The sequence below is a fragment of the Phaethon aethereus genome (assembly GCF_964289735.1).
Source record: "Phaethon aethereus genome assembly, chromosome: 1".
Classification (NCBI taxonomy): domain Eukaryota; kingdom Metazoa; phylum Chordata; class Aves; order Phaethontiformes; family Phaethontidae; genus Phaethon; species Phaethon aethereus.
In genome coordinates this window covers 174,368,875-174,384,532 of record NC_138575.1, presented here as the reverse complement: position 1 = coordinate 174,384,532, position 15,658 = coordinate 174,368,875, and the positions used below count along the sequence as shown (strand labels likewise).

Below are 15,658 nucleotides of genomic sequence, written 5' to 3'. Positions count from 1 at the left end.
AAAGTGACTTATGAAATAATTAAATGCTTGAAAATGCACCTGCAATTGAACATGCCACTGAGAATTAATTTTCATAGTCTTAGGTTTATGCAAACTGCAAATTTAGTTGGATTAGTCTGATCATATCAGGTACTGCTTTCAAAACCACAGGTATCAGAAACTTTGCTTTGAAATGTAAGCTTTTGAGTTATAAATTGAACTGAATAAAGAAAATGGTGGTCTTGATTTATAAATATACACAACTTTGACTATGCACCTTCAATGGGAGACACTTAATTTCATTTTCCTCTTACCCCAAGATCTCTGGAATTGTCTACATGAACACACACATAACGTGCATTGATTCCTTTTACACAGTTAATTGTGATGTTTTTAGTTTTGTTTTTATCTTCATCTCCTGACTCCCAGAAAGTTTCTGTAGACCCATCTGTTAAACTACCGATCATGGCAGGTCGGCTCGATGTTTTAATGTCAACAATGCTGGTTAGGTCTTTTAGACAAACCACTATACACAGTTCCTGTGAAAACAAACGAAGATATTTAAAATATCTGAAAGTAAGGCCAAATACAGGCATTATTTACCATTTTAAAAACCATACAGACATTTCTGTTCTGAGGAATATGCTCTCTGAATTAAAAAAGAAATTTGTCATTTATTGGTTCAAATTATTCAGTCCTTTAAACCAAGTGAAATATTAATAGCTAACAGCTGAATATAGTAGTAAATGCCTAAATGTATTAATAAATGGAAGACAACACTTCAAAGAGATTTGTCAGGAGTATTAATTTGTGCTTCTCAGAATAACAGAAGAAAAAAAAAGATATAAGCAAGTAAGGACTGGAAGTACACAGCATTTAAGAAATGAAATAACTCAATGAGCAAATGAATTAACTAAATGAACTATAAGAGACCCCCAAATACTGTACTTGCAAACAAGCACTGCTCCAAAATTTAGGTTTTGAGTGATATACAGGCTAAGGGTCAATATTTGAACCTCTAAAGCAAAATATGAGAACCTGAAAATCAACAAGAAGATCCTAAACTGAGATATATTCAAGGAAATATGACATTGCAATAAAGAATGTTTTAATTCAAACAGAATGATCATAGGAAGTATAGGCTGTTCACAACTGATCTCTGCTTCTGGGAGGTGTAATACTTGCCTGATTCATGACTTCAAAACCAGACTGAATACTGATACTAAAACTCTCTTCGCTATCTCCATCATCAGATTTAGACAAAATATTGTTGATATGATGAAAGACATTGCTCTGGTGCAGGAACTGGTGATCAGATTGTTTGAATTTGAGACTCCAGCACCTGAAAACACATTTAGGGGACTTTGAAATTTTGAATATTGTTTAAAAGACATAACCTACCAGTGAAACTATTAATTACATTTTTGCTTCTCAAAATATTTTCTATAAACCTTTAACTTCAAATTTTTGCAGGATCTTAAGTGTTTTTATGCATTGTTTTAAGGAATGCAGGAGTAAACTTACTTAGACGTTTAACAGTGAACAGAATCACTAGTATTCAATTTGTATCTTTGAGACAAATTCAGAGGAAAAATTTCAAACAGTTTAAGGATACTATTCGGATGATGGATTTCTGAGCAAAAGGTATTATGCTACCCTGCACATATACACAGATACTACCATATTGTTCAATAATATTTTTTTTTCTTCATAGTGGGTACAGTACAGAATTTAAGAGCAAATACATTTTTCTCTACAAAGTCTTTTATACTATTATTTATATGAATAAACACATACCTACATCTTTTACATATTTCCTATGTGTAAGGGAAGACATGTTCCTTTTCACACAGGCACATAAAGTTGTTTCAAACTTCCTATCTACATTGCAAAATCTTTTCATCTATAATGTTATAATGTTTCCAGACTTCTAAGAATTTTTTCGGTTTGTGCTTACCTTAAGGCCATTTGCTGTAATGCACTACCACTAGGAAGAGACATCATAAGATCAGAGATTGTCTGGAGAAGGCGATGAAAAGTGTGGGGCAATGGGTGAGCTGCTTCGCCAGCAATTACTATATCTGACAGAGGATGTTCACATACTCTTGTGTCTTTTTCCTAAGATGCAAAGCAATTTGTATGTTGTTAACAGACTTTCAGAGAAAAAGGGTTAAATAAATAGAAATAAAAACATTTATGGTATTTGGTTTAAGAATAACTACAACAATCGTGTAATGAACATGAACTTCAAAGCAGTCTCCTGTAAGAGAATTTTTACAATAACAAGTTATACAGGAACACCAAACAAGCAATTTAGGAAGTATACTGTATACAAACACATATTTCTCATGATTTAAAGATGTGAAACATTACATTGCAGTAATCTGAAAAACAAACAAACTAGAAAAAAAGAACATATTACAGCTGTTAATAACAGCTTTTTTGAGCAGCAAAAACCAGCCATAACAAACTTGCTAATTAAGCTAAGGTTATCAGCTGCTTTATTTCATTACAGCTGTAAAAAGAATGATTCTTAGTTACCGTGTGTCAGTATCAGAATGGCTGTGCGTTGGGTGCAAAGTTCCACTGGGCAGTGGGTACAAAGGCAGTGGCAGAGGACCAAAAAGGGTGGGGGCCAGCAAGATGTGTTATGGGGAAGAGTAGCAGAGAAAGAGAAGGAGGTTCTGATCACAATATCCTATTTCAGAAGGCAGGGGAAAGCTCATCTATGACAGATACAAACCATTTCCTCTGCTGCCTTTTTAAAAGAAAATCTGATCCTGCTTGAACCATGGAACCCAGCTATATATCCCCAACATACTGATGTCCAAAGCCAGATTCAAATGTATTATTTTAAGCCCATTAAGTTGTCTACGTATATTCTTGCAAGTAGCTTTCCCATGGATCTCAACAGCTTGAATGCCTAGAAATGCTATGGTATTATTTGAAATTAATTTTAGGCACATGCTTACCTAGACAAGAATCATCAAACCAGACATTTGTCTGCATTTTCCTGGAGGGTGTAATGTGGTAAAATGTACTCAGTGTATGAAGTAGGAAACATGAGATTGAACTCTACACTAAATATAATCAATTATTCAGACAAAGGTCAAAGCCTAGGTATTCCATTTCCCAGGGATTCTATCTACACAGATAGCATCCTGCTCCCCCACCTCCTCTGCAGCTTAGTAATTCTTGCTTTTGTTTTGCTTTAGCAAGGACATTGCCCTTGAACCTACACCTCATGGGTTAAACCATTTATAGTTCTAGATCCCCATCCCTCATTTTAGAGAATTCATCACTGGGATTTCTTACCCTCTCCCAGCATGCTAAAAGAATATGTAAAAATATTTCACATAAGGAAATGAATCCCAGTTGTAGAAAAGCGCCATACTGCCTCGTTTTTATTACATCTGTATGTATATTTACATGGGTATTTTTATCATATGATCAGACTACTGGAAGAAGATGTTGTGATTTGAATATACATCTCCTGACTGATATTTAACAATTAGCTGAAAACTGTTGCCAGTTTCTTGTATGACATAAAATTATGCATCCTAGCCAAGTGATCCAGGGGAATTTTTTAATGCCCCCCCCCCCCCTTCATTACATCAAAGGAGAAGCAGCATTCCCACCAGAGCAGAAGTGGCACATTTTAACATTTCTTTCTAATGTCCTTGACCTTTCAGTCAGTAATTATCTGAACTACAACTAAGACAGTATTTGTTTATTCTTTTATACAGCAAAGGTTCTAATTTTGGTGGCTGACCAGCATAAGGACTGGTGGGAACACATCTGCCTCTCTCTAGCAGTGCTTTTGACATTGCAGCCAGAATCGTTACAAGGCAGAAAATTGTTGGAGCCAACCACAGGACTAGCATTCAGAATATAATACACAGAGAGCTACTGCAAGTCAGCCTTACTATACACATACAAGAACTTGGCACACTTAAGTAAGTAGAATTATAAACCTGCATGTTGATACAGTAACATGGAAAAGTTGATATCCCACATAAAATTTAGGAGGAGGCTCCATTTGCTTTGAAAACAGCTGTAGCAATATACCAGGGCTGCAATGCTGAAAAGACTCATTTCAGAACTTCTCATTTCAAAGCTGAGTTAGGTTTGAAGTGATAAAAGTTACCCTGACTTACTAACAGCACTAGCATGACCTCTTGAGCTATTCATGGTGGATATGGTGTTTTCAGTCAGAGCTAAATCTAGAAGAGATTGTATGATGACATCTTTTGGAAGAGTGGTATGTTAGACTATACCATTTTACATGCTAGATTTTCACAACTAATTATAGATTTTTCTTAAATCACTAAATGAACAATATACAATTATATATATAAAATTACCTATATAATTATTTATATATACTTACTTACATTAACTATAGAATTTCAGAATTAAATATAGAATTTTGTTAAAGCACTGAAAGACACAGCAGACTGAACAAAAACCTCAAAAAAATGTTCTCTTTTCTCTCTTCTTTTTGGGTGGCAGAGGAAGAATAAAAAGCAAACAGTAATTTCTTTTTTGTTGCTGGATTAGAAATGTATTGTGCCCCCTCGCCGCCGCCCCCCCCCCCCCTTTCCTCTGAACACTCATTAAAAATACATGAAAAGAGTGGAAGTCATCACCAACCAAAGTTTAATGATTTTAGAAGAAAAATTTACCTATTAAAAGCGTTCAAGTACAATGTAAGACTAATTACATTTTCATTCCATAATTAAGGTTTTGTTTCACAGAGAGAGGACTAAGGATCCTTTTTACACATACTAAAAGTATTTCTAAATTGATACTGTAGGAGATACTGTATTTATGAAAGGAATGCTGAACTTCACATACTTGTTCTGCATTTTCTTTATTTGATTTATTTTCTTCATCCTCCTCTTCTTCAGGCTCTACAGGTGCAGGAGTCAAGGAAGCCACAAAATGCCATAAAATATCATGAAGAGAAGTTGTTTGAATGACATTACAAAGAAGCCAGTTAAAAGCCTAAAACAAAAGACATAGAAAGAGCGATCAATTGGTTAAGCAAACCTGGAGTAAAACCATCTCTTAAACCATTTATGTAATGAGATGCACTGTTGCTTTTGGGCAGGTAAATAATAATGCAGAGGTCTCCGAGTAAAACACGTTTTTCTGTAGCTAGAACAGTTTATTAAAATGACAAATATATTACAGTGGACATAAACTAATTCACAAACACCATATATAAAAATAAGTTATTTGAAAGGAACTTTAAGGACGAAAAAGCAAAATTCTTATGTATTTTCAGAGATTATTACTGCTTACTATTCAAATTGGTTAACAAAGTGAAAATGAATTTTAATTTAGAACTCTGTAAGCTGAGATTTGGTTTCCTTGTTTGGTCTCTGCCATTGACTGAATTAATACAAACAATTCAGCCACTTCCAAAAAAATCAACATAGTGGGGAAGAAAGGTTTTAAAATATTGTAACATTCTTATGTTCTTCTAAAAGCTGCAATAATTCTGCATGCTGATGTTATATTACCAGCACCAAAACAATTCTAAAGAAAGAATTATCAGACCAAGATTTGAAAAAAGAATGGGAATTAAGACCAGGAAGATGCAGAGCATGTGAGGAGAAAACAATATTTGTATAATAGATTTTTTCAGCCTTAATATTCTTTTATCAAATACAAGTGAATTTTTAGAGTAGTTTTCCTGCACATCACATTTGTTTTTTAATCTATGGGGTTTTTTTTCTTTTTAAATCTACACAAAAATTCTGAGACAGAATTTACAAATGTCTTATTTTAATCATAGAAGATCCAGTAGTACATTAATACCTCCATTGCAAAGACTCGGCAAGCAGATTTCCGTAAGGCTTGTTTCATTGCTATTTCAAGTCCTTCCAGATCATGATGCTGGATTACAAATGCCAATACTGGCCACTGGAAATTTCTCTCTCCTTTGGAAAGAGAGCTGTGGGCGGAGATTAACCGAGAAAGTTCAGGAGATGGATGTCTCAGGAGAGAGGACCCCACTTCTATTCAAAAGCATAAAAAATGCATACATTAGATTCTTTGTGTATTTTAATTTTATAGCCACAGCAAAAATAAAAAGCAGTAGAGCAATTTTAGAATTTATATTTTTGTTCATTTTGTCTATGAGAAAAATGCATTAAAAAAAGCAATGTAGAAAAACTGATGCATCAAGTGAGAAAGAAAATACCACTTTAACTTTTAAATCAGGCACAAAAGATGCACCACAAATTTCAGAACTGCAATAATTCCTGAGCTGTTCTTAGGCTAATCCTATGCGGATTAACAAACAGCTAATGTTTATTAATAAATAGAAATAAAAGCCATTACATGTATTTATAAAAAATTGTATTTGTCTACAGTTTCCAAGAACTGCAAATCCAATGCCATATCCTTGAATATGTTTTTATTGTTTCTGATGCCTGTGCTCTTACCCGCATCTCCACTGTTGACTCGTCTCCTAGGGATTGCCTTTACCCGTGCTGGCAAAATTGAGTGCTGTTTGTCATATTCTGATGCAACAACTGAATATGATCTTTGAAAGACTGTACGCTTCGCAAGATCTGTATCTGTTATTGGACTGGTTTCCAAACTACAAAGAAATCAGTGAAGTTGTTACAGACCCATTAACAAATATATAGAATATACTTGAAGTATACATAAATATTAAAAAGAAACATGCATTTCATAATGACAATGCTAGTATTGCATGAAAGTTTGTCTTATGTACCTAATAACTGTTTAAATGCTGGAAAAGAAGGAACAGCTATTAGAAATACACATGGTGAAAAAGCATGCAAGTGCTTTATAAACAAATGTAATGATGTACATGGTAAATTCCAAGAATTTAGGTATTTTTTATAGAGAATACCAACATTCAGATCATGCCTGAATAGAAGTTTCAGACCAAATTTGCCCTGAGAATGCATGTGAAAACATCTATGGAGTGAATTTTTAATATGCAAGCCAACTGAAATTTAGAACTTTATGTGAAGTATAAGTTTCTAACAACGTTAGCCTTAAAGCCAATTTTCAATTGGTATGGCTATGCTCTGTTTTACTCCTTACCTTCAATGGACTTCTTACAGTCTGCAGAAGAATTCCCAGCTTATGCTGTCCCTATAGGCCTCAGGAGACCATGGTGTCCACAGTTTTAATAAAGGAATATACCAATACGATGCACTCTTAAGGAGTTTTGTTAGAAAAGTTCTATTTCTGAAAAGACTACATTGTAGATTGTAGTACTCCAATAAACTGTTTTTGCAGTCAAAGTATAACAGATTGAAATAAAAACAGATTAAAAGCAAGTTTTCCCTTCATTACGACCTCATTATAATATGAGGAATTACTGTTTGACATCTGAAAACACCGAGCATCTAAGTTGATTCTGGAATATTGTTAAGTAATAGTAAGAGTCCTTTTTCCCTGGCAAAACAAAAAATTCTGTAATTGCATGAATTGGATCACAGTAAGCTTAATGAGATATGAAACTGGCTTAACCTGACAGAAATCATCTAGCACTCTTGGTTCTAGATAGCATTAAGTTATCATTTCTTCACTGACATTTTAACTCCCCACAGAAAGAAGCATCAACATTTGCTTTGGAAAATGTAAGGTAATGAAATTCCCTCCTGTTCAAACTTCCCTTCAGAATGAAATCCTGAAAGGAGGATTACAGGTATTTCCTCTCAAAAAGGCTGTTAATCTGCACTACAGTCAGTTGTGTTAAAGCACAGAAATACATTTTCAAGGAGTTTGTAACAGTGAATGGACCTTGGGCCATTGCTCTTTACATCACTTCTGCAGTTCTGGAGATTCTGAAAAAATCGTATTTGTCTCTACAGGGAAATAAGCAGGCCTAGAGTAAGGACTATGGATAAATCTCCCTGAGGTATGCTAAGAGTTCTTATCAATTTCTGAACAAACTTTTTTTCATATTTTAGTTGTAAACCCAAGACCTTTCTAGAGAGAAGCAATTGGTTTGCACAAGTTAAAAGTTTAAAATCTGATCTGTGAACTAATGGCTGAAAATATACCTGATATGCCATAATTCACTGAAGCTGTTTTTCTGACTACAGCTTCATTTGTTTTTGGCTTTTTTGCTGCCATTTCAGAGATTGATCTGGGCTGATCTGATACTTTAGGTACTTAACTACAGCAATGTTTTCTTTTTAATCGGTGTTATGCTAATGCTCTAGTATTTGTATGTAGTACCTAGAATTACAAGGAAGTACCTTGGGGGCATAGATTTCATGTTGCTCTCTGGCTCTTCAAAGACATTAGGGCTTGCATCAGGAGTAACCGAGATGTACGGTGCAGGTACTGAAGTTGAGCGCAGGTACCTCATTTCATCCTGGAAAAGGTTGTCATCCTGGTACCCAACAAAATTTTCATGATGATGCCTACATCAAATTAATTTTAAAATTAAGATTAAGGATTACAGATTCCAGAAACACACACACATACACAAAAGTCCTTTGCCAATACTTTTAATCAGCCAACACTACTCATTAACTCCTCACCTAATGCACTTAAGCTGGTTGCGATTTACAGGTGTTAGTGGAAAATACAATGGCATTTTCAACCAACGGGGAGAGGGGATCATCCTTTGCTATCTTTTAGTATTTTAATTAGGTATTACCATGACATATTTTAGGCCCAAATGTCTTTCCATCATAAACATGAGACACTACAGTGAAATCTACTTCAAAATACCAAGTAAGAATAAGTCTTTTGGTTTCCTTCTTACTATTTTTAACTGTGAAGAGAGAAAAGTAGCACATATGTCTGCTACTAACACATGAAATTAAACTCTTTATGAAATTCTAAATTCTTTGGACAGAAACAAAACTGCTGTTAAAAAATATTTAGCATCCAAAAGCTACTCAGGGTATATTTGACCCTTGGAACAAATATAATCTAAGAAATAGAACAAGATTATGGAAACGGAAGAGAAAGAAGAACAAAGATCATAAAGAAGTAGGAAAATATGTATTTTTCTATGTAAGTTTTAGTTCAGTTTATATGCATATTTCTATCTAACACTATGAATAGACGAGTATTAAAATCAATGTTCATAAACTTCCTTTAATTACCTTGCTAAAGTCTGTAGATAGAGACATGGCATTTTAATGGGAAAGTCTTCAGAAATCCCTTCTTTGACACTGGGAAGTTGAGATTGGAATGCTTTTGCAGGATGATAGCAAAGAATACTAGGCTCAGCAGCACTACTCAGTGACAGTAAATAGAGTGCATTGGCTTTTATCACTTGATGAGCTTCCATAGTTGGCAAGGCACGAGGAGTCTTAACTTGCATTGGTTTTCTCCTAGATTGTTTAATCTAGAGAAATTAAAAAAAAGGTATATTTAAATTATACTTCATCACAGGAAAAGCTGGCAACATCACTTATACTAAAGTTGCTTGATTCTTCCTGTTACAAAATGTTTTCTATTACAAAATCGCACTTCTATTATGTTCATAACTTTGGAAACTTTTAATAAACAGCTGAAAGTTTTGATGTTTGCCTCAGGACAAATTTTTTGTGCAAAAAGTTTCAACAAATTTAGTTTCAAAAATGAAGTTAAATTAGCATTGTTCGGCTTATCTTAAAACCTGAACATATTTGTATACTTTAAGCAAGAATTTGAAATTGGTCATGGCAGACCAATATAAGAACGCCTTTTGTACTATTCCCATTAAAAATTGCTCTAGTTTACCCAGTGTTTCACATCTGTATCCAATGATCTGGACGATTAAGATCATCAGAGAAACTATAAACATATGAAGCTAATACAGTACTCATTTCAGTAAACAAATAAAACAGAATTCAAAGTTAAATAAACTGACATACTTGTAAAAAATTAGGTACTACATTCAATGCTGTCGTTGTATTAGAATAAAAAAATAAAGTTATTTTACAAACTTGAAAACACTACTGTCTGAAGCAATCAGCAAAGCTTCTGTCTTATTATTTTAAACCTATCAGTGAAAAAGTGGACATTCCAAAACCTTCCAAAATTCTGAAATTCCAAATTTTTTAAACTGGCCCTACCTTATTTTCATGTTGTGATCACAGTACTATTAAACAGACAGACAGCTGTACGAGAAACAGATGAAAATACCTTCTCTCTTGCTGCTGCTTGCTTTTCACGGAGATATTTTTCTCTGCATCGATCGCAAACCAAATACCAAGTGCTTCCTCCAATACCACCATCGCCACAGTTACCAGCCCATCCTCCACAAAAGTGACCAATACTATTATAACCTTGGCCACCTGCATAACGGCCACAACCTACATTGGTGAAAAAGATGAAGAAAAGTTAATTCAAAAGAAGGGTTATTATTATATTATTTATTACAGTAAAAGAGGGATGGAGAAGGGGAAGACGGTTGTCTTTTCCTGGCCTAATTTTCTCCTTTTCTGTATCTCTAAACTAATTAAAAAACAAGGAGCATGTTCATATGTCCCACCAGTATCCAAAGAATCCAAATGCACTGAAGTTTTCCAGTTTTTCTTATGAACTTGTGCAAAGTGTCAACAGCTCCCTATTCAGACAGCTAAGTGACAGTAAGGTCAGTATTATATGTTAGTTGACATTACCTACTATTTAACAAACACAAAAAAACCTACTCCCTGTCCATTCCCTTCTAAGACTTGTTGAAGTGCATTCCTTTGCTGATTACTTTTTCTTAGAAAGATTGAGGGCATTGATGAGTGCTGAATAATAAGGCCTCTTAATTTTGCTTTAACTTTGCATACAGTGAAGATGAATGCATACAACATCAGCCTGAACTTCACTAACTGGCAAAGTAATTAGTGATATTTACAAGCTAGAAAACACAGCAATAATTTTGTCTTTAACAAGGCTACTTATTTCTAGCTATATTGTAGCTAATACCTTCTATTATAAACTCTTTTCTAAAGAAAATACAACTTATGTATCTTTTGAACTCAGTTGACTAGCTAAGATAATACCTAGCTAGCACTGACTTATGTCATTTTCCTAAAATTAAACAAACCTCTGAAAAAAATTCAGGGACCCACATCACTATATTTTATGGTTAAGTTTTATATAGTTTGCAATATATAAAATATATTATAAATATATATTTTACATATATTTTACAGTATTTTATTATAGTATATTTTACAATACAGATTGTCTACAGACTTGAACAGGATTTTTTTTTTAAGATATATTTTAAACCAAAAAAAGTAAGTCACTGATACCCAGTGCTGAAACAGTTACCTACTAATAAAAGTTACCTACTAAAAAAGTTACCTAATAAAAGTTACCTACTATTCACAGTAGAATAGTAATAGAAAACTTTTGGCAACACAGAAACTCGAAATAACCAATCTCATATTTTTAATTTTATTTCCAATTTTCAGGATAGTTTGAAGTCCTAAAGTGTAACAAATGGCATGTTTCTGAAGAGCTACTGTAAAGTCAGCTGATTGTTTTGGCTTTGTTTCAAACAACTTTCTTCTTCATCTTTGAGAGCTCAGATCCATAACTACTTAAAATTACTTACACAAGCGTGTAAATAATTTGTAAGGAAGTGTTTGTAAATTTTAATTCAGCTTATATAGTGAACTGTGTTGAAATGTTAGACAAAGCAGTCTGACTTGTTTTCACAACAGTAACTAATACCAAAATGTGTGTGTGTAATATATTTTAGAGATGGATATGGGAAGAAAAATATCTTACCTGGATGAGCTTGTCTCATGTGGTAAGTCACTGGATATGGATGGGATTCTCCACACAACTCACAGATAGTGTCTTTTTCAGGTCCTCCCACAGCAAGCTGGGCCATTTCACCAAACAGATTTCCCCTTGGCCTAGCCTCAACCTTTTCTTTTTTCTTTTTCTCTTTTTTGGTTTTCTTGTTATCTTTGTCACTTTCCTTCTTCTTTAGCACTGCACACGAACCAGGACTTGGAAAAATCATGTTTTGGGAAGCTGCTTTAATAGTTGCTAAAGAAATATCTTCCCAGAAAGCTACCAAGTGCTGCAGTGTTAATGGAAGAGGAGATTTGGATTTCATCGTGTGATGACTGGATGTTTCAAAGGAGGTAGTTTCAGTTTTTCCATCCTCACACTTCTCATGCAGAGGTGGTTCTTTTAACATTGAGAGGACTTTGTTTTTATTGATGCTACCCATTTTAGATATATCTGGTCCATGAGGTGAGATGTTGAACATGTTAAGAGCAGATGATATTTCCAATGAATGTCTATTTTTCAACTTTGTTTCTTTTTCCTCTGCAGGTTGTTGGGTAAGACTGCTTCGTATTGGTGCATGCTCTTTGGACAGTTCTGGATTAAACTTCAAAAAAGATGAACAAGCCATAGCATCATGAACTATTCCTTCATGCCAAAGAAATGCAGCAAATACAGCTCTAGCACATTCTGCAACGGAAGGTGACATTGCTTGCTTGGCAGGCTCTACAGGCTTGGAGCCATCTCCTTTGAAAAGAAAGCTGGATTTTTCCTTTTTCGGTCTTGTGTGCCTACCAGCACATTTACGGCTCACTTTCGGAGATGCTCTCATGTCTTGCTCGTCTTTCAGTGGTGCTTTTCCTATGCTGAAATGAACTTTATTTGAACCATCATCCAGACTTCTGAATTCTGTGTTGTCTTCACAGGTGCTATCTGTAATGCTGTTAGTCTTTAAAGTACTTGAAGTACATACTTCAACTACTTCGCTGTGAAGATTTTCTTGTACAACATGAGGGGAAGGAGCTCTGTTTTCAGTTTCTGTAACAGGTTTTCCATCTTTCGCAATAATTTTTGATTTGGGAGAAGTGGACCTCCCCCTTAAGGGTTCTGTTAGCGGTACTTTCTTTTTGCGAAGGGTGTCTGGATCTAATGTGTAAGAATCTGATTTGGAGCGTTCTCGGGGAGGATCAAGCTTTGTTTTTACAGGGGACGAAGCTTTCTGAGGTAGAGTTTTGTCATGAGGTGATGAGGATCGTGGAGAACTAGCACCAGATCTAACGGCTGTAAGTGTCTTTGTCTTTGGAGAAGACGACCGGGTTCCTGGCCCTGGAGATTCAGCTCTCAGACCAGTAGTTGTTCTTCCATCAGTTTTTAGTGTTTGCAAAGTGTTATGATTCGGAGACAAAGACCTGCTGTGAGAGTCTGACCGCAATTTTGCAGCATCTGATTTCAGCATAAGAGACTCACTGGCAGATAAACCTTCTGTATTCCTAGGTTTCTTCTGGTCAGCAGCAGCTCTATTCATTCGCACATCAAGCTTGGGTGACCTGCTGTCAGCTCTGTGTTTTGATGACATATCTGATTTTCCTGCTGGAGAAATCGGTCTAGCAGCTCCTGTGAAATTCATTCGGTCACCTGTTTAGTATATTTTATAATTAAATTATTACATTTTGACAGTGATAATACAAAACAGTACCTGAACACAAGATAAAAGTCAAACACATGCTTCTGTTCACATCAAAATGAGAGGAGATATAGAGTGAATTTTTTTCCCCTGGAGTATTTTCAAGGCATTTCTTCTCCCAAAGATACATACAAACAAGTGTTAGGAAATATTTACAGAGTAAACACCACTATAGAGGTATCAAATGGCACAGTTCACTATTTCCACAGAACACTAGTCAACGAAGCACAATTTACATCCTTAGGTAAAATGCCAGGAGTTAATTAAGTTTACCACAGTTGCAACAGAAACCAGGGATTATTATATATATATTTATTACTTCTATGTGTGTCAGCCTGACTGCAACAAGAGACTTGCAGAACTATCAAATGCATTACCAAATTTATTTTCTTTAATGCTCAAAAGTCAGGAAATTAAGGAAGTACTTACAACTATAAGGCAAATAGGGTAACAGGCTTACAAACATGCTTAAAATGATTCATGTTGATCATCTGAGGTATCCACCATTTTAAGACCGCAAACTATCAATACTCTGCTAAAACTAAAAATGGTTAAAAAAACCTAAACAATGTTCCTTTCTTTAACTAAAAAAACCCCCACCTTTCTCAACTGCTAAGCTAAACCATCATCTCTGGTCTATGATGTCCTCTTATTGTGATGGACTAATTTATTCTTTTTATGCACATTGACTTTGTACATATATTAATGTACAAACTATAAAAACTATGGGTAACAATATAAATACATACAAAACAAGTATATGCAAATAATTAGTTCATTAAAGCAATTGGCTTCTAATAATTCTGTGAATGCAGTCTCTCTTGTAGAACTGTATTTTGAAAGTTAAGACATGCAACGTTGAAATAACTGGCAAGCAATGCAGCAGTTTTGAGTTAAATGTGACTGTCTCTCCACAAAGCATTACACTGCAAAGGCTTGAACATATAGTTAAGTCCTTTTGATTTGAATGGGTTTTCATTAGTCAAACACGAGGAAGTTTCCCTAGTAAAGCTTGTAGAATTGGGTCACAGTGCTTTGGATTATTTTACTCTTCCAGACATTAAAAAGTTCTTTCCACTTTTCTAGGCACATTTTTGGGGAAACAACTATTTGTTAAACAAATAAAGTTTCAATTAATCACAGAATATTTGCAAATTTGGACCTTGACTTCTAATGGGAACAGAGAGGATAGGCAGTCATCTTTTATCCAGTACCTTCAGTATCTATTTAGAAGGTGGGAAATCTGTGTTTACTTCCTTCTGCATTATGGGATCTGAGCCAACTTCTTCCAGTTCTCAATCATGAAGCCTTATCCCTATGCTAGAAGATATATAGAAGCATGGAATGATCTCAGTTTTTCCTACTGTTACCTCTCACAATACAAAAATGAATGTGTTTTGTGGAGCAAAGTCTAGCAACCCAGATGTTTCCTCAGGTTATGAAACAATTATTATTTTGCTATCTCCATATTTAAGTAGCTTATAATAAAACAAACATCAACAGGAAAAAAGTGAAGGACACCAGAGATATCAGAGTAATTAACAAGCTTGAAGGTTAGGGTACTCTCCTGGCTTCCCAGGACACAGAACATAGGAGAAGTTCATACTTCTCCAGGCAGAGAAGAAATATTTTGTCTATATTCAGGAACAATATGCCAAATGTAAACAGTAGAATATAATGAGAACATCTCAAACATTACCACCAATTTTGAGAGTCTAATGTGTCTTTATTATTTTTTCTTATTTTTCTTTTATTTCTTATTTATTGGTGGGTGGGAGGGGAAGAGGAAGGGAAGAAATAGCATGGTACATCATGGTTTATAAAATGATTGTTCTTGCTAAAAGAAAAAACTAAAATAAATTTGTCAAATATCGTCTGCTCATGCCAGCTCAGTTATTCACCAGTTCTACTGATGTGCTATTTTGAGATGTCTACTTTGTGATATATGAATTCAGAAATGTAAATTAGAATTACTTTATACACACTTTTCCTAGAAACAAACAAATTAAAAAAATTAATTTAAGGTCTGCAAGATGAGAAAATACTCAGATAGAACCTTTTACAGAATTCCTTATAAAGGAAAAAATAGTGAAAAAGATGACAATAGTTGTCTTAGAGGACATAAAACACTGCAAGCCATTCAGCAATGAATCAAATTCAAAGTATATGCATGACTAGTGAATATCAAGCAGGAGAACATTCTAGAACAAAACTGCTTATGAAAGGCATAGCTCAACAGTAGCCTCCAGCAAT

General features: G+C 34.6%; 1 protein-coding gene across 1 annotated transcript in view; it reads right to left on the bottom strand.

Moving 5' to 3' along the window:
• MYCBP2 (MYC binding protein 2) overlaps nucleotides 1-15,658 on the bottom strand; it is a gene marked incomplete at its 5' end in the record, with an annotated part of 223,888 nt that overhangs the window by 33,243 nt on the left and 174,987 nt on the right. The window contains 10 exons of the mRNA XM_082013861.1: nucleotides 294-518; nucleotides 1,165-1,321; nucleotides 1,937-2,097; nucleotides 4,837-4,986; nucleotides 5,806-6,005; nucleotides 6,435-6,592; nucleotides 8,235-8,402; nucleotides 9,096-9,340; nucleotides 10,123-10,292; nucleotides 11,713-13,356. Coding sequence (XP_081869987.1) covers nucleotides 294-518; nucleotides 1,165-1,321; nucleotides 1,937-2,097; nucleotides 4,837-4,986; nucleotides 5,806-6,005; nucleotides 6,435-6,592; nucleotides 8,235-8,402; nucleotides 9,096-9,340; nucleotides 10,123-10,292; nucleotides 11,713-13,356 — 3,278 coding nt within the window. The remainder of the gene's footprint in view (nucleotides 1-293; nucleotides 519-1,164; nucleotides 1,322-1,936; nucleotides 2,098-4,836; nucleotides 4,987-5,805; nucleotides 6,006-6,434; nucleotides 6,593-8,234; nucleotides 8,403-9,095; nucleotides 9,341-10,122; nucleotides 10,293-11,712; nucleotides 13,357-15,658) is intronic.